Genomic DNA, 24,317 nt, shown 5'->3' with positions numbered 1-24,317 from the left:
TCCCATAAACTTTCTGGGCTTTTGTTTTGACATTTGTCAATATGAGATAGTAATAGTACCTGCTTTTGCATTAAGGATTAAATGTGTCAATTCATGTACAGCTGTAAGAATGGTACCCAACACTTAGTGTGTGCTTTATAAATACCAGATGTGATTGTTATTAGCAACCTTACAGAGTATTAATGTCGTGTCAGGGGAAGTTCTGGGACGTGACACAGCTCTAAAAGAATAAGAGAGGTAATGTTAATCACACCTGAGAAGAGGATTCATAAAATGCTCCTCAGCTTCATCATTTGGGCATTGAATAATTGTAGTCTCAAGCTTCTCTTAAGTGTGGAACTCAGACCATCAGCATGGGTATCACTTGGCAGCTTGTAACAAATGTGGAATCTTAGGAACCATCCCAAATCTGATGGATCAGAATTCCATTTCAACTAGCTGCTGCCCAGTGATTAGCATGCACATTAATTGTAAAATCCAATTTATTGTGGTAAAAGTAAGATAAAGATCTATTTAAATTGTCCTGGTTGTTGTGCTTTGAGTGATGTATAAACCTGTGAATCACCATTGCAACCAAGATTCAGAACATATTCATCGCTCCCAGAGTTTGCTCATGGTCCTTTCAGTCCATTTCTCCCTCCACCCCCGACCCCAGGCAACTTCTGATTAACTTTCTGTGCCTATAGGTTATTTTCAATGTTTAAGAATTTGTATACGTGAAATCACACAGTATGTACTTCTGGCTCATTTTGCTCAGCAGAATGGCTTTGAGGTTCATCATATTGTTTTTCTCATCAGTAGATCATTGATTTTTCTTGTATTACATTGTATGGGCAGACTACAATTTTTTATCCATTTACCGATTGATATGTATATATAAGATATATAACATGTGGTTTTAATATATATGTGGTTTTAATATATATATCATATATCTCATATATATATCTCAATCGGTAAATGGATAAAAAATATCTTTTATATAAGATATATATCTTATATATGATATATATCTCATATATCATATATATATATATATATATATATATATATATATATATATATATTTGGAGACAGAGTCTCGCTCTGTTGCCCAGGTTGGAGTGTAGTGCCGCGATCTTGGCTCACTGCAACCTCTGCTTCCCGGGTTCAAGTATTTTTCCTGCTTCAGCCTTCCCAGTAGCTGGGATTACAGGCGCCCGCCACCAGGCCCAGCTGTTTTTCTTTTTTTTTTTTTTGTATTTTTAGTAGAGATGGGGTTTCACCATGTTGGTCAGGCTGGTCTAGAACTCCTGACTGCGTGATCTGCCTACTTTGGCCTCCCAAAGTTCTGGGAGTACAGGGATGAGCCACCGTGCCCGGCCACCAATTGATAAATATTTAGGTGGTTTACAGGTATTCTGGCTATTGTGAAGAAAGTTTCCGTGAACAACATTGTATAGTTGGCCCTCTGTGTCTCTGTGGGTTCAACTAACCATGGATCAAAAATATAAATAGCAAAACAATAAAAACTAGAATACAACAATAAAAATAATAGGTTTCAAAATCAAATATAGTAAACAACTATTTACATAGCATTTACATTGTATTATGTATTATAAATAATCTAGAGATGGATACGAGAGAATAAGTGTAGGTTATATGCAAATATTATACAATTTGATATAAGGAATTTGAGCATCCTTGGATTTTGGTATCTGAGGGAGATCCTGGAACCAACCCCTTCAGATGCCAGGGGATGACTGTCCAAGTCCTTGAGTGGACAGATCTTCTCTTTTCACTTGGGTAATGCTTAAGAATGGAATGTCTGAGTCTTAAATATATATGTTTAACTTTTTAAGAAACTGTCAGTCTTCCACAGCGGTTGTGCTATTTTGTATTCTGTTCAGCAGTATGTGAGAGTTCTGTTTGCTCCATGTACCCATGAACAACTGGGCTAGTCTTTTTATTTTCTATTCATTCTAATGGGTGTATCGTGACATCTCATTGTGGTTTTAATTCGCATTTCTACAATGAATAATGTAGAATAATGTATTCATATGTTTACTGGCCATTCATATATCTTCTTTTTGTGAATAATCTGTTCAAATCTTCTGCCCACAATTTAATGGACTTTTTTGTCTTCTTATTATTGAGTTACAAGGCTTCTTTATATATTCTGAATATAAGTGCTTTGTCATATATATACATATATAGTTTTGCTCAATGTTAAGGTTTGTCTTTACTTTCTTGTTTCCCTTAGGAAATTTTTAAAAATTTTGATAAAATCCAATGATCATTTTTCTCCTTGTTTATACTACTTACGTCCTATCTAATAAATGTTTGCCTACCCCAAAGTCACAAAAATGTGTTTGTATGTTTTCCCGAGAAGTTTTGTACTTTTAGCTATTACATAATAACAAAACATAATAGAAGTTTTATGCTTTTAGCTTATACATTTAGGTCTACGTTCCGTTTTAATATTTGTGTGTGGTGTGAGGTTCTGTGTAGTGTTTTTTTCCTCCATATGAAGATTTGGTTATTCTAGCACCATTGCTGAAAAGGCTCTCCTTTCCCCATTGAACTTTTTTCTGGCATGTTCACCAAAATTCAGTTGGCATTGTATGTGCAGGTCTACTTCTGGACTCTATTCTAATACATTTATAAATGTCTACCCTTTTGTAATTACATACCATCTTGATTACTATACCTTCACAATAAGTGTTGACATAATTAGTATAAATCCTCTAAACTGGTTCTTTTAAGAAAATCTTAGGCTATTCTGAGTCTTTTGCATTGTGATATCAATTTCAGAATCTGTTTGATAATTTCTCCAAAACAGCTGGCTGAAATTTTGGTTGGGATTGTAATAAATCTATTAATCAATTTGAGGAAATTGACATTTTAACCACATTGAGTCTTCCAACCTATGAGCATGGTTTATCTCTCCATGTATTTAGGTGCTCTTTAGTTTCTCTCTGTAATGTTTTATAGTTTTCAGTTGTAGGTTGTACATATATCTTGTCAAATATATTCCTAAGTATTTTATTTTTGAAGCTATTGTAAATATATTTTTAGCTTTTATTTTTCCAAATTTGTACTACTGGTATTTAGAACTACAATTGATTTTATATAATAATCTTTTACCATGTGACATTATTAAACTAATTTATCAGTTCTATTGGTTTCCTCTAAAGATCTCAGGCTCATTCTTTTCAGTCTAGTTCGAGTTAAACTGTATCATTTTATATGAATATAAGAATCTTACAAGAGTGTATATCCATTCATTACCCCGCTGTCTTTATGCTATTATTTATGTGTGTATACATACACATATATGTATAATCCACATACATTTACATGTATAATCCACAAGATACTTTTAGAATTGTAAATATATCCATATGTGTTTTAAATAAATTAAAAGAAAACAGTTATTTTCCCTAGATATTTACCATTTTTGATGCTCTCTCTTCCTGCTTGAAGATGAAAGTTACCATCTGACATTTTATTTCCCTTTAGCCTGAAAATCTTCCTTTAATAGTTTTTGTGCTATGGGTCTGTAGAGGCAATTTTTCTTAGTTTTCCGTTATTTGGAAAATGTTTTTATTTTGTCTTCATTCTTGAAATATATATATATTTCAAGACATATATATCTGGAAACAAACTTATATATATCTGGAAATAGAATCTAAATTGACAAGTTTTCTTTTCCCCTCTTAGCACTTTAAAATATTGTTCTACTATCTTCTGCACCCTATGGTTTCTTATCAGATTCTGTGATCATTAGAATCATTGTTCTCCTGTATGTAATGTAGAATTCTTTTCTTGCTCTCCTCAAAGGTTTCTCTTTATTGTTGGTTTATAGCAGTTTTATTTGAATATTTTAAACATGGTTTTCTGCATATATAATCTATATATATTGATATAATACAATATCTCCTGTTTGGGGTCCTCTGAGTTTCTGGAATCTGTACATCTTTGTCTTTCACCAAATGAGGGTCACTTCTCGTCATTATTTTGCAATTTTTTTTTTTTTTGCCCCATTCTCTTTCTGGGATTTTTTTGCCAGTACCTTTGACATTAAACCGCAGGTTCCTGGTGTTCGATAAACTTTTTTTAGTCTTTTTTTCTTTCTTGACTTTAGTTTGGATAATTCTACTGATTTATATTAAAACTTACCTATCCTTTCCTGTTTCACCTCCATTATGTCGTTCAACTCATCCAGTAAAAGTTTTATTTCGGGTATTTTATTTTTCAGTTCTAAAATTTTAGTTTGGTTCTTTTCATATATTCTATGTATTTAGTGAGATTTCTTAAGTTTTCATTTATTGCCTATTTTCTTTACATCACTGAGCATAGTTTTAACAGCTATTTTACAACCTTTATGTAATAATTCCAACATCAGGGTCACCCCAGGGTTAGGCTCTCTTGACTACCTCTTCTCTTGAGAGTAAGCCACATTTTCCTGGTTCTTTGTATGTCTTTTCATTTTGAATTGTATCCTGACCATTGTTAAAGATATGTTGTAGAGATTCTGAATTTTGTTCTCTTTTTACAAAGTATGTGGATGTTCATTTAGCGGGCTAGTTAGAGTTAAACTTGGTTAGAGTTAAACTTCAAACTTGGTCTTGCCAGTGGTTACATAGTAGTTATGATCTTAGTTTGGACTGGTGCAGTCTGCCCTCTCTCTGCATGGTTCAGTGGTCACCCACTGACTTGTCCAGAGCTTATGCACAGAGTTAGGGATTCCCATTTCATGCGCTCTTCTTTCTTGGATTTCTTTCACCTCCCATAGCCCTGGTTGCCCTTGGGAGCTTCTCTTTTTTTCATGAGCCAGAAAAATCATGACCTATTCACAGGAGCTTTAGTTGACCTATGACACAACCCAACTGCAGCTATCCTTAGGGTAAAGCTGAAAAAAATGAGAATTTCCCCCATGCTGACTGCTTTCTGTGAACTTCAACTCTCCTGTGAAGTGTGCTTGCTTTGGTTCACTCTCTAGGTCCTTGGTTTTATGTATTTTTCCAGCACTTATAGTTGTTATCTGTGGGAGGATAATTTTTTTTTTTTTGCCAGAAACAGAACTCTTGTTGGTGTATTTCCTATTTCCTTGATTTCTTCCTTCTATTTTGGGTTCCATTTATTCTTCTTTTTCTGACTCCTTAAGGCTGGAGAAGAAACCTTTTTTTCCTTCTCAAACACCCGAAACTATAAATATTCCTTTAAGCACTCTTACTGATCCATTAAAATAGAATCTTGATTACTGAGTTTTTCAGCAACCCTCAAATATTGTCCCTGAGGCAAGAGTCTCCCTATCTCACGCACCACACCCCAGTCTTATCAGAAGAACCAGTGGGGAGCCACTTACCAGAATGGGCAAGGGCCTGGGAGCAGCCCAGTCGGAAGGCCTGGCTCCAGAAATGGAATGCTACCCAGAGGCATGGCAGGCTAGGTCATGATGTCAGGAAAGCCTTCTGAGAGGTGAATGTGAAACGGAGAAGTTCTCTCATCCCCCTTGCAGGGCATGTGACAGGGGTGTGGCTCACTTCTTTGGGGCCCCAATGTTCAGCCCCTTAGGGGGAGCACGCAGACAAGTAGGTGCAGAGGTTGTGGGGAGCATGTTTGGGTTCCAACCAACCCCGCGGCAGTGTCTAGGGGTTTGTGTTTACAACTCCCCATCACAAGTACAGAGGGCTTTCTGTATCCCGGGTTCTTGCTCTACTGTACTGGAAGAATCAGATCACACGTGGACTTGGAGGATGAGTGCAAGGTTTTATTGAGTGGTGGAGGTAGCTCTCAGCGAGATGGATGGGGAGTCGAAGGGGGATGGAGTGGGAAGGCGATCTTCCCCTGGAGATGGGCTGTCCAGCGGCTGGACTCTCCTCTGACCACCCCTTACTGAATTCTCTTCAGTGTCTATGTCGTTCCACTGTCACTGGCTTGCCGGTGTCTGCTGGTGTTTGCCAGTGTGTTCTTCTGCTCCTCTCAACGTCTAACAGATTTTTATGGGCACAGGATTGGGGGAAGGGGTGTGGCAGGCCAAAAGGCAACTTTTTGAACTCAAAACCAGAAACGCCTATCCTCATTTAGGTCTGTGGGCACAGGCCCGAGGGCGAAGCCCTCACCAGGGTCTCTGCTCTTCTCTGCCCAGCACTTCCCTGCTCCCCCATCCCATATCAGGTCCTGTGCACCATGGGGAAGTCAGCAGAGTGGCAGGATCCCTTCCTCTAGAATCACATAGGCACCATCAAGAAAGCTGTTCAGACAGCCAGCAGACCAAGCAGGAGTTGGCCAGGGTTGGGGTGGTAGCATCCCAGACAGAAGGAGAAGCATAACCAATGTCCCAGAGGCTGCAAGAGGAGGAAAAACCTCCAGGACTGGGGGACTGCAAAGAGTTCAGGATGTTTGAAGGTAGAGTGCAAGGGAAAGAGATGACAAGGGATGAGGCTACCAGGAGCCAGATCAAGGAGAGGCATGAGTCCCATGTCTGGACACTTGCCCTTTATCTGGAGGTTGGGTTTTGAGTGAAAGAGTAATATGATCGGACTTCTATTTTAGAATGACCATACTGGGTACAATGTGGAGAATAGATTGGGAAGGGGAAAGACTAGAAACAGGGTAGCCAGTGTGAAATGTGCCTTTTTAAAAACATATATGATGATGATGATGATGATGATGATGGCCAGAACTAAGCACCGGGAGATTAGAATGGAAGAGAAGAAACTGACTTGAGAGCAATGCCAGAGGTAGTGTGGATGAGGATTTGTGATGAATTAGATACGGGTGGTGAGGGAGTGGGAGAAGGCAAGGGTAGCTTTCACGTTTCCAGCACTGAATGAGGAGAGGTTTGGGGAGAAACATAATACTTAAGAGCATTATTCTCAAAACAATGGGGTGCGACTGTTGACTCAGCAAAACAAAGCAAGTGTGGGGACCTCAGCTGATGGTCCAGTGATGGATGCAGAATCACCTTGAGGCAACATACCTGAGTTGCTGGCTCGCCAAGCGAGGGTTTTCCCTAACCTTTACAGTAGGAGACACAAAATGACGATAATGGCAGACCCAGAATTATGAAAGGCATCTAGAAATCATTTATTTTCAAGTATCTCAGTGCTATTGAGAAATCAGCAAGCTTTGTGAGAGCAGTTGAGAGAGGAAGCCCAGTATATGATTAACTTGGAGAGGGCACAATTAGCCTCTGGCTATTTGAAAACCAGGTTTGAAAAGTCCTCTCCTGTTTACAAAATAGTGGAGGCAATTTCCAAGGAAGAATATTCTTTGTTCTCTGCACTGAGAACCAGAAACTGTCCCCAAAGGGGTGTCCACTAGTATAACTTCCCATGTAGCTATGGTCAAACTGTAACGGAATGTCTGCTAGAAGTCAGCTTTTTCTGTCTATTTTGCAGAAATAGGAAACTCAGGACAGTTACAGTAACCCAGAGAAAGCTTCTGTCTCTTCCAAAGCAAAGAATCTTATTCGGGTTTATTTATATGAATATGATCCTGATTAGAAGGAAGGTTGAAGGTAGATCAATTGGTGACGAAATGGATGGGAAAGAATAATGTTATGGGTTGAATTCTATCCTCCCAAAAAGATATGTTGAAACACTAACCCCCCAGTACCTCGGAATGTGACCTTATTTGGAAAAAGGATCTTTAGAAAGGTAGTCAAATTAACATGAGGTCACTAGGTTGGTCCCTAATCCAATATGACTGGTGTCCTTACAAAAAGGGGGCAATTTGGACACAAAGACAGGAACAAAGGGAAGCTGCTTCGAGAACACCATGTGCACATGAAGACAGAGATTAGAATTATGCTCCCACAAACCAAGGAGCTCCTGAGCCTACTAGGAGCTGGGAGAGGCCAGGCAAAATACCTCCCTTATAGGTGTCAGAGGGAGCATGGTCCTCCTTCAGACTTTTCACCTCCAGAAATGTGATTCAATGAATTGTTCTAAACCACCCCGTTTGCAGTTATTTGTTACGGCTGTCCTAGAAAAATACAAATAACATAGCTCTTTTAGGAATCTGCTTTTATTTCCCAGTACAATGTCCATTGCCAAATAAATATTAACATGGAGACCACAACACTCCATCGACCCGTCTTGGAGATCAGGTGATTGTTAAAGTGTCTGGGTAAATACTAAATGATGCGAGAAACTGCTTCATCTGATGATGAAATATGCACTTAAGGCTGTGATGATGTGCTTGCCTCCTGGCTGCCAATTCCTGCCCTGGGAAGCACTGAAATAGAAATTGTGGTTTCCAGCTCTGATTCCTACTGAGGAGAGATGAAGATGTTACGAGCCATTGACTCCTTAGCAAGTGTACCTTGTCCAGGTCCAGCTCGCCACAAATCCTTCTTTCCAATGAGGAAGCCCCAGTATTTTATCCAGTTCCATTCCTGTGTTGGACAGCCTCTTCGCACTTGAGTTCCAGCCTTTATTTTTCTGTCCCGGCAATAGGATTTTTGTCTTGCTTCCCTTCTTCCTGACTCCTATTAAGGGCAGAGTCCTGCCCTTGATTTGAAGGCCCTGGGTCTGGGTCTCTGCTCCTGAAGCTCTACTTCCTTGATCTCCATCATGTGTTGTGGGTTCATACTCCACTTCTCTCCTATTTGCACCTCTTTATTTATCTGCTTGTGAAATTGAGAGATTTGTAGGCAGGTCTTCCCTAGTGCCAAGAGCAATCTGTCAGAACATCTTTCTAGAGTCAGATTCTAAGGTCCCCCTTGTTCTCTTGCCCTGCGTTTCTAGCTTTTCTTGGTGTCTAGGTCTTGAGCCTTCCTGCCCCAGGCCTGGTGATTGTAATCGCAGTGACTCCTTGTGCTGGGGCCACTCACCTGCTCCCTTTAGGCCCTGTAAGCTCAGTGTCGGATTCCAGCCAGCTCCACTGATTCTGCAGTGTTTGCTTGTCTCTACAAAGCTCTCTTTGTCTCTTGACTCAATCAGCCAAGACCTTAAAATGATTACCTACCTTAAAGTTTCTCTGAGAAGCTCAGTATAAATCCTTACAAATCAGGTTTTTAGAACTCCGCAAAACATTCAGTTGAAAGCTCACTGCTCTATTCACAACAGGCAGCACACTGGCAAAATCCCTTATTATTTGCATCGCTGCTCTTCAGCATGAATTCAACGCCCACCAGTTGTCTGTGGTGACACCGCCATTCAACCATGCCTTTGTTTTCACTTGATGGAAACACTTGAGCACCAAGTAAATGCTGCTTTGGCTCCAAGAGTATCAACCACCAAATCACCTATGCTTTTTTGGATGCACCCTATAATGGTCCACCTGGGAGGCAGGACAAAACACGGAGACAAAGCCAGGCTTTTATATTGGCCACTCCTGGCTTTACGCCTCGGTAGGTGGGTAACTGGACAAATTACTCAACTTTTCTGAGCCTCATATGATGCAATCATAATGAATGTGAGGACTTTAGAACTGAATGCTTGTTAATCTCGACTTTTCTGTAGGATTTCTTAATCTTAGTCACCCCACGTCTAGTCTTTGGTCAGCCGTTTGTGTATGCTTACATGAACAGCAGGATGTGGATTCTGTTTTCATCTCGATGAGTGCCATTCTTACTCCTCTGCCCTTTCCTTTTCGATTGATCACTTCATATCTACTCTACCTTCAAGATATTTATCCCATGTTCCCAGCCTCTAAATAACAGACCCTTTGAAGCATGTTAGGCCTTTAGGCAATATATCCAGCCTCCCAGCCTCATGCTTTCACCTGGGTTATCTATTCTGCTATCACTTTTTCCCTAATTTTGATCCATTTCACATGGAAATCTGCTCCACCACGAGATTTCCATGTTGTAAATTTAGGAGATAAAACACTAGGCCAGAAGGAAAAGATCCAGACTGAGCATAGTGGCTGACATCTGTAATCCCAACACTTTGGGAGGCCAAGGTGAAGATCACTTGAGCTCAGGAGTTCGACACCAGCCTGAGCAACAAGCTGAGACCTCATCTCTACAAAAAAATTTAAAAATCATCCGGGTATGATGGCACACACCTGCAGTCCCAGCTACTCAGGAGGATGAGGCGGGAGGATTGCTTGAGCCCGGGAAGTCGTTACAGTGACCCGTGATCACGCCACTGCACTCCAGCCCAGGTGACAGAGTAAGATCCTGTCTCAAAAGAAAGAAAGAAAGAAAGAAGAGAGAGAGAGAGAGAGAGAGAGAGAGAGAGAGAGAGAGAGAGAGAGAGAGAAAGAGAGAAAAGAAAAAAAGAAAAAAGAAGGAAAAGACCCAGACTGCCACCAGTGGCTCACTGGGTCACTCTGGAAGTGACGTCAGTGGGCTGCAGTGTCTTCTGCAAAGTGTAGATAACTGCATATGTCCTTCTTCTACCCTTTCATTGGGTATAATATGGACTATTGAATATTTGAAGTTGTTTTTAGCAATCAGAGTCCTACAAATATGAATATTGTTTGCTCTCTGGATATCTAAGATGTGACCAGATGTCATGAGACTTGTGTGTGTGTGTGTGTGTGTGTGTGTGTGTGTGTGGCTTGTGTGAGCAGAAGAGGCACGCTGGCAACAAAATATGCCACAACACATTTGAACGTGTAGCAGGTCAGCCAGACTTACTATGGGGGCAGGGGTAAGGAGAAGCACACTGTTCTGGGCTGCTGTGAAGCTGTGAGTCTGTTGGTCGTAGTGGACTTCTTTATTGTAGATCTTTAAATCACATGCTGAGTGGGCACGTTAAACAGAGTTTACAGAGAAGTACACTGTCAAGAGCAAGTACAACTGCTAATAGAGTAGATTTTAGATGCTCTCACTACAAAAAAGAAAATATATGAGGTGATGGATATGTCATTAGCTTGATATAAATACTCCAAAATGTATACATATATTAAAATATCACATTGTAATCCCTAACTATATATAGTTATTATTTGTTAATTAAAAATATATGTGGGCTGGGCGTGGTGGCTCACACCTGTAATCCCAGCACTTTGGGAGGCTGAGGTGGGCGTATCATCTGAGGTCAGGAGTTCGAGACCAGCCTGGCCAACATGGCGAAACCCTGTCTCTACTAAAAATACAAAAATTAGCTGGGTGTGGTGGCAGGTGCCTCTGATCCCAGCTACTTGGGAGGTTGTGACTGGAGAATTGCTTGAACCCAAGAGGTGGAGTTGGGTTGAGTGAGCTGAGATCGCGCCACTGCACTCCAGCTTGGGCAACAAGAGGGAAATTCCATCTCAAAAAATAAAATAAATAAATAAAAATGTGAACAAAATCTTAAAAAGAGTAAGAGTTTCTGGCAGACTCAATAGAGGCAAACTAAGAAAGATGCGGAAAGCAGCCCTTAGGATGGGTGAAAACACATTTGGGTCACACAAATACCTTGTCAGCTAACATTATCATGCAAGTGTTAAATTCCAATAAAGGAATAGACTAATTTAGAAAATAATCACTTGAACAATGTAAGAGTTTCTGGGGGGAGAATATGAACTTTTTCATGAAAAATTAAACCATGAAAGTTGTTTGTCTAACATTTCTGAAGACAGGATTTCTGAGAAGGGAAATGATGCCTGCCGGGATGTTGTATATCCAGACCAGAACCAAAGCTTCCCATGTTGCTATGACAAATTCCCTTATTCTCTGCCTCAAGGACATGGTGTGGTGAAAGCAATGCTGCCTTATGGCTTGGATGTGGTTAGCTCAGTTCTCAGCCAAGGCCACCCTGGAAGGACAAACAATGCTTGAGATAATGGGGTAGAAAATAATATGTGTCTGAAAACTTCCATGCAAATTAAAATTAATAAAATGAAATGTGTCCCACTGGCTAGCTTCATGACTGTGTTCCAGATGACTGTGCACTTTCTAGAAAACATTTTGCCTTTTTGTTCAAACGGTATCCCCAAAGTTGACCTCCTACTGTCTGCACCAGCCTTGTTTATTTCCAGCTGTCACATGCTCCCTCCAAGAACAAAGCCTGGCCACCCCTGAGAATGTTACAAAGAATGAGCCAAGACTCCAAAGGAGAGGGCTCTAAGAGAGACACTCTGGAATGTTCAGAGCTGTGGCAACTATCTTGTTGCATGTGTGTGTAGTTTTCCCAGGAAACTGCTTGGAGGATAACTACTGCCATTTGGATGCATACCTCGGCTACCTGGGTTTTAATTAGGTGTGCCGCTTTAGAGTCACACCCATACTAATGCCTGTAAGACTTATGTAATTAAGTGTTTTCTTTCTTTTCATCCATCCAAGTAAAGGAGCAATAGCACAAAAGGCACTTTGGTAAGGGTTGCAGTGCTGAAAGGATGTTTGTTATTAAATGGTTGCTTGATTTTTAATCATTGACTAAAATGAGATAATCATTCTGGAGCAGGAGAGCATTAGGCAAAAAAAGAGAGATGAGGTTGCGCTCACTGGCTCATGCCTGTAATCACAGCTACTCAGGAGGCTAAGGTGGGCAGATCACTTGAGGTCAGGAGTTTGAGACCCACTTGGCCAACATGGTAAAACCCTATCTCTACTAAAAATAAAAAAATTAGCCAGGCGTGGTGGCACACACCTGTAATTCCAGCTACTTGGGAGGCTGAGGCAGGAGAATCACTTGAATCCTGGAAGAGGAGATTGCAGTGAGCCACTGCTCTCCAACCTGAGTGATGGAGTGAGACTGTCTCAAAAAAAAAAAAAAAAAAAAAAAAAAAAAAGGAGCAATGAGGCAGGGATTTCTTTTTCTATTCAGTGATTGGAAAGAAGCAAAATACATTTCTTTAGGTACTGATATATAGTAACACCTTGATAAGTTTTTAGGACCCATTCATCCCACATTATTGTGATTGCCATCACTGGAAAAGGTTATTTCAAGTAAGTCCACCTCTGAACTTTCTAAGGACATATTAGATTTTTGTCTGTCACAGCACCACTATAACACCATTACCATTCCAGTGAAACAAAAAGAAACCCAAGACTGTAAAATTAGCTTTATAGTGTTTGCCATTGTTTCACAAGTTACAGTAATTCCATTTATTGGAAGAGAAAAAAAAGGTGACAGAGCCACATATGGAAATAAAGGATTTGACAAATAAAGGGATGAATTCATAGCATACAAAAGTAGGTATTTAAAGCTGTCTGGTCATTGTATGATTGGGTTCAGTGATGACAGAGTATCCACAGTTAGTGTGAGATTTCCGACATGCACCAAATAGTAGCTCAGCCTTGAGAAACACGAACCACCATTCTGCTGGAGCAAATCCAAGCTTAAGACTCGCTTAAGAACCATGGGAAAGCAAGGATATAAATATTGCAACACTGTATAAGGATCAGATGTGGTTCTATATATAGGAAGAGACCGAAGTGTGATCAAGATTTTGGTAAGTAGACACTACCGGGAGTTACAAGTAGTGGGTTTGTTTGCATATAAAATCTGCACGTCATTTGGGATTTCCATTACCATAACGTTCCCATGAATTTCATTAAGTAGTATTTTGGAGTCCGTCTTTCTGGAATGGAGATTCTGTTTACAAAAGCCTCCTTTCTGTAACTTACTATTCCATGACACCTTACAGAAATCATTCCTCAAAAATGGATCCAAGTCGGCTGCTATCCTTCCTCTCCTGGCTGCTATGTAACACTTCGCGTCAGCACACAAACACGGCTTCCTTTTGTGATCTGGAGGGTTGTTTGTGTAAAAAGCCGCTGATACAGTCATACTTCCTGTAATGATTTGATTTAATACGACATCCTTAATCCTGAGATTTGATTGCAGATGAAAGAATACAGCTAAAACTACAGCGAATGAAAAAAATCTTTCCTTTCAACTTCCCTCCAATCGCCTTCTTGGAAGCTCTTTACTTTTCGATAATATTAAGTAAATTTGCATAAAGTAACAGTCAGCTGAGAGATCACGCATTTCCTAGCTCAGAGTCAACAACTTCTGATTTTTTGTTTTAAGGAAATAGATACTCTATAATCAGCGATAGTAATCCCCTTGGAGTCTAATTTTGAGTAGATCTAATTTTTATTTACTTAAATATTTTTGAGGGTGAAATTAGAAATTTTAAGTAGGTAGGAGGGCATGGACACTAGGTAAGATTTGGCCTTGAATAAAGATAAAATTATAGCTAAGTACTACATCATGTGGCAAGCGTTGCTAACCAAACAAAACTTGATGATGGACTTTTAGGAGGACTCTTTTGTAAAACCATCAGCCTAATTCTGCAACTGGGGTTTGAGAATCTGGGCTCCTGTGCACCCACGTGGAGGGCGACTTTGAGCCCATCCTTCTAGGGTGAAGCCCCAGGGAAGACCATTCCTCACTATGGAGGCTCAGACAGTGCACGCTGCTCCACACTGCACACCGGAGTGTCAAGGACTGCGTTGACTGGGTTCCCTGTGTTCAGCTGAAATTTTCCCTTGATAATTGGGCAAGCCAGGGAAATACGTTTCTGGAATACTCCCTGACTCTACTACTAGTTGTATGAATATCATAAACTCCAAATAAAGAAGCATGTATTTCTCTTCTGGAAGTGGGCATAGTTTGGGATTATGCGAACACTCCTTGTAAGTTTGTCAGATTTGGCAAATAACTATTCAGGACAGGAGTTTCAGTTAAGTTTGAAGATTTGTCTAATTTCCAAGGCAATTTTGTAATATACAGGGGAAAAAAGGTTGCATATAAGACATTTAAGGTAATCTTCAAAAGTCCACACAAATCAAAAATTACTCCATATAGGACATATTCTGCACATACAGAGTGCCTGGCAGTCCTAGCTTGCGGGCATTATATTCAGATTACAAAGCCTTGACCTACATACATGACATCCTTGGCTTTTATACTCATGTATCAGTTCTGTCCTTTGACTTCCATCATCCATTCTTGTAATTTTTACTAGCTATTAATTATCAACTCCAATCAACTGCCTTCTCTTGGTCTTCTATTTTTACACACTGTCAACATACCAATTGAAAAGTAAAAGTTCCTGCCCTCAATATGTGGCTATCTGAATGTCCACAAATTCCTCTTTTTGCTCTGAAGACAAAGGCTTTGTCCTTTCCAAAAAAAAAAAAAAAACAAAACAAAACCAATTAAAACAGAGTTTACTGACAAATACTAGTAGCTTAAGAAGGCAAATAACTCCTTATTCTTTAAAATCCCAATTAATTTCTAATCATGCAATTTTATTGCAAATTCCAACTCTGAAGACTCTACTACTACTCAGAAGTCACACTGGTTTTGAGAGTAGAAAACCACTCATTGCTGCCCGCAGGTCCAGGGATTGACTGGAAGTCACCTTGATTAAAGATAAATTGAAGTTCGGCTGGACGCGGTGGCTCATGCCTGTAATCCCAACACTTTGGGAGGCCGAGGCGGGCAGGTCACGAGGTGAGGAAATCGAGACATCCTCGTTAACACGGTGAAACCCCATTTCTACTAAAAATACAAAAATAAACTTAGCCGGGCATGGTGGCGGGCGCCTGTAGTCTCAGCTACTCGGGAGACAGAGGTGGAGAATGGCCTGAACCCGGGAGGCAGAGCTTGCAGTGAGCCGAGATTGCACCACTGCACTCCAGCCTGGGCAACAGAGCGAGACCCCGTCTCAAAAAAAAAAAAAAAAGGAAAAAAGAAAAACAAAAAAATAAATTGAAATTCACAAAGGGTAAAGTGTATGAAGTTAATCATTTAGAAGTGAATGTTAAGCTTTTGAGCTTCAAGTGTAAGTAAGTCTTCCCCAGAGGAAGAAAATTAAGATCATCTTGTACCTAGCCAGAGTTTAACAGTCAGAGACTAGACTTCGAGTGCACACCACAGAACCTGGAAATCACCACTGGAAATGCTAGTACCTTTCACTTAAAAAAAATTGCATCATGGAAAGCTATGATAAAACTAGTTATTTCAGAAATTTAATAGGCGAAGAAAAGTCTAGCAAGAAGGAAAGCCAAAATTGAGAGCCTGAGAGTCTTCACCGTGCCATGTGGTCAAATGTCTGACCTTTTGAACATCCTGAGAGCATACAGAACCAAACCTAGTCAAAGGCCCTAGTGCTTTCATTTTTCTCTTCTCTTCTTCTCCCTCCAGCTGGGGTATATATATTGAAGACTCAAATAAAGGAGACAGAATAATACTAGAGTGTGAGTGTCACTATTTTTTCATGCTGGAGTAGAAATGCCACCTTAAAAATATATCTTCGTTTACATTTCGATAATATTGAAATCACAGTCTATTAAAAATTGGGAAATTTAATGCAAATAAAAATCCAACAAAACAGTTGTTTTGATTTATTAAATATCTGGTTCATTAATTCATGGCATTTTTTTCACCTTAAACCAGCTCTTTAGATTTCTAGACACTCTGCTTTGTGTTGTAATTTCCCCAGGATGAAAAAGGGAGCCAATGCATGACTCCCCACCCCATCCCAAAGGAGTAGGGTTGGGTGACTCAGTGTTTTGCTGTCCAGAGCCACTGTCTGCCAGGCACCATGTGAGCACCGTCTATTTTATTGCTGAATAAGACACGGCTTGTGGGGCACACTGATTTACTGCTGTTGACTCTGTGGTTTCTCAAATGGAACACAACGTTTTTTAATGGACTCATTGAGAAAACCTAAACCTAAAACACGTTAGAAATGTTTCAAAATTCAAATGCCTTTTTGGGTCAGGAATACTCCACTACTTTGGCTCCTCCTTAGCTGAGTGTTGAGTGTGAATCTGTTTTAAGCAGAAGACTGACCAGATATAATAAATTAAGTTTGCTACCTAAATCCTTTGTTAGCGTAGTAACATGAAAGTATTATGTACAAAGTAATAATAGTTAAGGTTCGAGGAAAATGGTAAGTTTCAAACCAGATACAACTTCAGCGCTATTTATTGAATATTATATGATTTGTTGACTTATACATATATTGGTTTTTAAGACACTCTTAAAAACCAGACACTCTTTTTGTTTTTTTGAGACGGAGTCTCGCTCTGTTGCCCAGGCCGGACCGCAGTGGCGCGATCTCGGCTCACTGCAAGCTCCGCCTCCCGGGTTCCCGCCATTCTCCTGCCTCAGCCTCCCGAGTAGCTGGGACTACAGGCGCCGCCACCACGACCGGCCAAGTTTTTGTATTTTTAGTAGAGACGGGGTTCCACCGTATTAGCCAGGATGGTCTCCATCTCCTGACCTCATGATCTGCCCACCTCGGCCTCCCAAAGTGCTGGGATTACAGGGGTGAGCCACTGCGCCCGGCCATAAACCAGACACTCTTAAGGCACTTTTAAGACCAGATATTTAGATAAATTGAAACAACTATTTTGTTTGATTTTTATTTGAATTAAATTTCCAATTTTAATAGAATGTGATTTCAATATTATCTAAATGTAAATTAAGATATATTTTAAGGTGATATTTCTACTCCAGTATTTGTTTTGAGTGTGTAGAGCAAAAGGTAAGATGATCAAGTCTTCCAAATTTGGCTGAAATTGATACGCTAAATGACAATACAAAAATTTTTCTGAATCTTATGCTATGTCCTTGTACCAGATACAATATAAATGAGCAAGATTTTTAATCAGCATCACATTTAAATTAGCATTGATATAAATACTGTGAAAAGAATTTAATAGTGCAACAGAAAAGGTGTAAACATGCCCATGGAATTATTTTTTTGTTGATTATACCACAGTATACAGTAAAAATAGCAAGTATAATAACTAAAAGAGATAATATCTAACTACACTGCCATGTAATATTTTTTAAGGAATGGAGATCTAAAGCAACCTTCCATAAATTTATCAACAGACAAAGAAAAAAAAAAACCTAAATAATTAAAGACAACATCCTCCCTCTTGTTCATGGATTGAGATTGTTCTTTAAACTTTCACAGACTTTACTCCCATTATCCTTACACACACCTTAAACTAGTTCAGTTCCAGGCCAGGGGTTTTAGCCACATTTTCTGTTTAATGGGAGGACATTTGCAAATGCAGTAACATCAATATATAGCAGATCTACTGTAATCTATACCATCATTTCACTGATTATCTGAATCCACTTTATTTTCCCCATTTTCTCTGAGTCCCAATGTTCATATTTTTATAGAACCAAATAGACATGAATATATTTGTCAAGGACTTGCTATCTTAATCGCAAATGTCTTTCACTGATGACTACCATGATTATGCTTGAAGAGCCAGGGCCTGTGTGTGTGTGCGTGCGTGTGTGTGAGTGTATGTGTGTGTGGTGGCGGGAATCATGTGTACATCTTTGTACGTATGCAGGGACTGAATATTCATGGCCACATTCTGCTTGAGTGAACGTGCAAATCTGTCTTTGTTTGAATGAAATGAGAATTCACCTTTTGGACATTTAACCAGTCATAGACCAGTTATTTTTTGCCTCAAAGGAATGCAGGGCACTCGACCCCTGAATTTTGCCCGGGGCAAAATGTTACCTCTTGGTATGAGCTTTATTTAAATAGCGGGGGTATTCTTTACAGGTTTGAGATTTTCAAATCTTGTTCATGCGTCAAAGAGTCATCTTGTTTATGAGTTCCTTACCTTCAGCTCCTCTTCCTCCTCATGGCCCCACCGGACCTTACAAACTTCAGCATCTGAGAACATTTCCTGTATTGTCAGGCAGCTGAATTTTTCTTTTGTGCTAACTGTAATCAGCAAGCATGACTGAGACAGCAATTACTCTCAAGAGCTTTATTTTGCTCTTGGAATGTCAGGGGATAATTCTATGCAGTTCCTTTATGGGCAAGGCATTTTAATAGACAAGAAATGAAATGGCTCAAAGAAATATTGGCCAATAATAATGAAATGGAGAGGGGCCAGGTCTGGATGCCACGGGGATACGGGACCCACCGAGTCAGTTTTCCACATGGCTTCGGAAAGTTGCTTTGAAAACATTGTCCAGAGCAGAACTTTCAAACTTTTATCTGTATACAAATCATCTGGGGTTCTTGTTAAGATACAGACATCCCAATTCTGTAAGTCTGGCTGGGGCCTGAGAATCTACACGTTACGAATAAGCGCTCAGATGGTGCTGATGCAGTGGGTCTGTGAACCACATTTTGAATGGAAACATTTTGAATGGAAAGAGGATAGTAAATTCCAAAACATAAAAATAAAATAAAAAAATAGAGGAAACAATGGCATCAGCCCCATTTGTGTAGGTTTCCACAGTTGTGAATGACAGATCTGATCGATTTCCTTCCATACAATTCAGTCCACTGAAGAAAGGTAAAAATGAAATTACTATATTTTGTGAATAGAGAGTCGCTCTACCTCTTTTTAGGTATTACCAAATAGACATCATTAGATACAATATTTTTCCTGCTTGAACAAAAACAGCATGTTTTAAAGCAGTAGATCAATGAATACTGAACCACAATTCAACTCTCGGCCATAAGGTTATTGGTTAAATAAATATCTTATATTAGAGCTAATAATCTTGTATAGAAATACATTTCCTTTTAATGTCAGCATTGCTAAATGTCTGTTTATCTAACAGGACACTATTCCAATTGCCCTACACCAAGCTCTTAGAAATGTAGCTTTATTTTATACAATTTGAATTATGAGAGTTCACTTTCATTCGAAGCACTTAAAAGGAAATCTCTCAAACACAGAAATGCTGGTTTAGCCACAAGATCAAAGGGAAAGATTGATTTTGTATGTCCGTGCAGTTTTTGAGAGTGCATCTACACATTTTCGTTTTCACAGCAATCTTTGTGTTTGATGGGAGTTCTGATGTGGAAACAGCTTGCAGGGTTAAACCTGGATGGCACTCCTATGATCAGACATTGCTCTGTTGTAATAAAAGTGTCCTCAGTTCTCTTTCCCTCTGATCCTCCTGCCTGTACTTCTCCTCAAGTTTCTGTTTCTCAGAATCTGCACAGTAAAAGGTGCAATCTGGGCTCTTCCGAATCTGTTCAAACTGACTGAAATCAGCCACATATTTTCCATTTTTGGAGAGAGATACCACAGGCACAAACTCAAAACCCCAGTAGATTTCCTCTGGAATATAAGATGTTCGGCTCTGGCAGACAGCGCTGGTGGATTCCACAGTGGCATTGAGGAGGACCACAAGCTCAAATTCCTTCTCCTTTAGGTTTTGGGGTGTGAGGTCTCTCAGGGGGCTCGTCTCATCCAGCACATGGTAGAAGGTCATGGGCAGAATGAGGAAGGGGCTCTCAGAGGAGGAGTCCACGTGGAATTTGACAGTGGCTTGGTTGAGCAGAATCCGCTCCCCCTCCTTGGTGACGTGGGTCTGCAGGAGCTTGCCAGAGAGCTGGCACTGAATCAAGAGGCTCTTCCTCATGTTGGCTACCTGAATCACCAAGCACAGCTTCCCATTCTGCTTGGTGATGACTGCACAGTGACTGAACTTGATGGTCTCAGCCCGCTTTTTGGGTCTTGCAATTTTGGCCAGGAAGGTTCCGGTGATGAAGATCTCAATCAAGGTCGTGATGACCAACTGAGCAACCAACAGGAAGATGGCATGAGGACATTCCTCTGTGATGGAACGGACTCCATAGCCAATGGTTGTCTGGGATTCCAGGGAAAACAGAAATGCCCCAGTGAGAGAGTCCACTTTCATGATGCAGGGGGTATGATTTGAAATAGGCTCACCAGGTTCTAAGTCCCCGTGAATAAACGCGATGGCGTAGTAGATGACTCCAAAAAGGAACCAGGTCATCACAAAAGTGGCGGCGAACAGGGTGAGTTTGTATCTCCACTTCATGTCGATAACTGTGGTCCACAGGTCTTGCAGGTAGAGTAGGTATATGCCATCCACTTTGTCAATTCTCACATTGCTGTGCCCACTCTTGGACATGACGCGGGGTCTGTTGGCCTTGAGCCCAGCCCCAGCAGTGTGCTTCACCAGGGGGGTGCTGGACATGCTGATGTGAATGGCATCCATTGCCAGGCTCTGGAAATACTTAGAGAAATGACAAGGACGTTTCATTATCACCCTATATGGTGGAACTTCCAGAAAACAGGATCATCATGTGAAGTAAGTGTGAATGTACACGGAAGTATACAAGAAAGGAGAATTCTGAAGGCAAGACTAACTGATCTGTACTTAGGTGGTCAGTAGGGTAGAGTGAGGAGCAGAGACTTTGCAGAAAGGCAAACCGGAGTTAAATGCTGACCCTGCAATTCATCAGCTGTGTGACCTGGAGAAAGCTACTTAACCTCTCTGGACCTCCACTCTCCAATGTTTTAAATGGCAATACAACCTATTCCTCAGGGATTTTGTTACTATTAAATAAGGTAAAGTGTTAAAACAGAGCCTCGTATTTCAAAAAAATAATTTTATGCTGTTTTTTGTGATAAACTCTTATGCATATATCTCACAGAGTAATATGTTTACTTATATTCCGCTACTATGTATTCTCAATTATGGAAAATTTAAAATTATTGACTGAGTGTTAGTCCAGTACTGCTATAACTAAAATCTACCACCCATGAAACAGTTCTTGATATGGAGAATATTAGTATACGTTTTTAAAACTCAGTTAGTAGTAATGCATTTTTTAAAACCTATTTTTTGCATGATATTCTTTGTAATAGCAATTCATTTTCCCCCTAATCTAATGAATAATTAAGAATCTACAACTGCTCCTAGTTTTGTTATGACTTTGGAAAAAACTCAGTTATGAAACAACCTAAAACATTCTTATAGCAAATAATTAGGCTTTATTAATGACTTGATCAATATGCTGGTTATTCTTGGAAAAGTGCTTCCAATGTCATTTTAGACATGATATTTAGATATGGCACCAAAATTCTACCTTACTCCGTAGAACTAAGCAGAACAAGCAGGAGAAATCTATTTTAAAGAGCAAATGAGGCCGGGCGCGGTGGCTCACGCCTGTAATCCCAGCACTTTGGGAGGCCGAGACGGGCGGATCACGAGGTCAGGAGATCGAGACCATCCTGACTAACACGGTGAAACCCCGTCTCTACTAAAAATACAAAAATTAGCCGGGCGCAGTGGCGGGCGCCTGTAGTCCCAGCTACTCGGGAGGCTGAGGCAGGAGAATGGCGGGAACCCGGGAAGGCGGAGCTTGCAGTGAGTGGAGATCGCGCCACTGCACTCCAGTCTGGGCGACAGAGCAATACTCCGTCTCAAAAAAAAAAAAAAAAAAAAAAAAAAAAAAAAAAAAAAAAAAAGAGCAAATGAAAAAGTCAGTAAACGTAGGCATCTAATATTGTAGTAGGAAAGACATACCTATAAGAAGTGCTGGGCTTCCATGCTCAGCCCCAGGGAACGCTCTGCTCCATGTTAACAGCCGGAAACAAGCTGTCTGGGAGGCCTCTAGCGTCTTATAGTACCTGCCTGGTGACTGACATACATTTCCCCCACATTCCTTGAAAAAGATAATGTGGGTGATGACAGAGTAACTTTACCTGGGCGGCATGTTTTTCTTCACCTCATTGGTATTTTAAGAATTTAAAAAACTTCCCTTTTATTAAGGAACTGATATACAGATTCATGCAATGCTCTTTCTGTTAGAGCAGTATTATCTCAATAGAAGTTTTGAAAGTAATCCTCTGGGCAAATCCCTTCAAGGAAATGGAAACTGTATCCATTAGCAGCAAACACCTGTTCAGGATGCAAAAGGTCTGCTGGGCATTTTAATTTTCCTGTTACATAATTAAGACTGTGTTATGTACTAAATGCCCCCCTGAAATTGATTTTTCCTTAGAAAGTCATGTTTTCATTTTTGTTGCAAAGAAGGGCCATAAATTATTCAAAATTTGTTTACCTGGAAGCAAATCCCACTGTTCTTGGGATCAAGTTAGAAGAAAAGTACAGGATATAATTGATAAACTAGGGCCTTACTATACCCTCAGCAACACCTCTCAGTACAACGAAGAGGAAAGTGACCACAGTAAAGGTTGGAAATGAAACACTATGCTGGCATGCCCAAATGCACAGACAAGCTTGTAACGTGAGCACCAGCAGAGACAAATGCAGCCTGTCTGCAAGTGACTGCATGCATTTTTTTTTTTTAAACTGCTGAGGAAACTGCATGCCATTCAATCCACTGAAATAAAAACAGAGGCTTAAGTTTTCCAGTGTGAGTGATACACAAGTGTCCTGCGGGCACTCAGCCCTCTGCCAGATTCTGGAAAGCTTGGCTCTGTTTTTATGAAGGCAGCACCATGAAGCTTCTGTTTTAAACTCTCTTTCAAAGGGGCAGCAAGCCAGGCTTGGGATGAACTGGACCTGTTTCCTCTTTCTGCTGAGAGCACTTTTGCTGCAGTCCTTTGTATCTAGTGCTGGACTTCATGGCATCTATCATACCTCCTCTCAAGGCTTGGTGGACAGAAATCACAGGACAAGACCTAGAGCTTCTGGGTGTGTTGGGGGCAGCATTTCTCAGTGGGAAAGACAGCAGCTGGCAGTCAGCAGTCAAAGGGTGCCATAGCCCTCTCTGTCCTCCTCCCTCCCTCAAGTGTGTGATGCCTTCAGAACCCTCTACTACCTGGTCACTCACTCCGCAGGTCAGGTGTCTTCTTCAAGGCAGGTAGAACGTCCGCGCTCCCCTTCACCCACCTGGCTACCATGGGATTCTGCTACTGCCTGAAAGAAAGAGGGACACATGGGTTCATAGGTGGTTACCAAGTGCACCCCAGTAAGACTGAGCCCCGATGATTTTCTAAGAGTTACGCCGTGGCATTTACCTTCCAATCCCTGGAAATCTGGCGCAGTTGCACAGAATAGGGTAAAGGCTCAAGGAACGATTTAAGAAGGAAGCTGAACCCCAACCACAGCCCTCACCACACAGTTCCCAGCCCCTGGAGGGAGCTCCGTAGCAAAACACCCTGGAAAGAGAGGGTTAACCCACCCTCATTGAGGCCCGCTATGAACTGACCAGCACACGGGGAGGCAGGAAGGGGAAATGCAGAGGAAGTAAACAGTGAGCGCTGGAAGGGAAGAGTCTAGAATATTTTTACCGCCTGTGGAAATGCATTGCTACTGTTGAGTCATAGGACATTAGAGTGGAAAAGATTGTCAGAACCATCCCACTTGACACAGCTGGGTCCTGGCAGAAAGAACGAGGTCCAAAGTCTTTGGAAGCTAGCCCAGGGTTCCTGTCAGTCCACCACAAAATCCCCTTAAACATTCACAGTTTCATGTAATCTCCTCTAAATTCAAGAGGTTCTTTTGCATCTACTTTTTGAAAATAATTCTTCCTAAGCTATCTGCCTTTATCTATCTTCTATCAATCTATTATCTATCAATTATCTATCTAATCTATCATCTATTATCTATCACCTATCAATCTATTATCTATTTATTACCGGTCTAAATATCTACCTACCTATTATCAATCATCTATCAATTATTGATCTATTACCTATCAATTAT

The 24,317-nt window shown here is 40.5% G+C and overlaps 1 protein-coding gene across 3 annotated transcripts; it reads right to left on the bottom strand.

The window, feature by feature from the left end:
• Window positions 1–12,669: 12,669 nt before the first annotated feature.
• Window positions 12,670–23,528, bottom strand: LOC105472637 (potassium inwardly rectifying channel subfamily J member 15). Of its 3 annotated transcripts, none has more exons than XR_981685.3 (3): window positions 23,431–23,528; window positions 18,485–20,873; window positions 12,670–14,998 (listed from the first exon to the last, which is right to left on the bottom strand). XR_981685.3 is itself a non-coding variant. In XM_011726068.3 (2 exons), the coding sequence occupies exon 2, from the start codon at window positions 20,853–20,855 to the stop codon at window positions 19,728–19,730; it is 1,128 nt and encodes a 375-aa protein (XP_011724370.1). In that variant the 5' UTR covers window positions 20,856–20,873; window positions 23,431–23,528; the 3' UTR covers window positions 17,006–19,727. The 3 variants fall into 3 exon arrangements, 1 of the variants encoding a protein (XP_011724370.1); XR_981686.3 differs by having other exon boundaries at window positions 12,674–13,663; XM_011726068.3 differs by lacking the exon at window positions 12,670–14,998 and having other exon boundaries at window positions 17,006–20,873.
• Between the last annotated feature and the right edge of the window lie 789 nt (window positions 23,529–24,317).

Source organism: Macaca nemestrina, chromosome 4, assembly GCF_043159975.1.
Source record: "Macaca nemestrina isolate mMacNem1 chromosome 4, mMacNem.hap1, whole genome shotgun sequence".
NCBI classification, from domain to species: Eukaryota; Metazoa; Chordata; class Mammalia; order Primates; family Cercopithecidae; genus Macaca; species Macaca nemestrina.
This window is presented reverse-complemented; position numbering and strand designations above follow the sequence as displayed.

Excerpts from the sequence above, each read along its gene's own strand:
- LOC105472637 (XM_011726068.3), bottom strand. The coding sequence starts at position 20,855 with ATGGATGCCATTCACATCAGCATGTCCAGCACCCCCCTGGTGAAGCAC.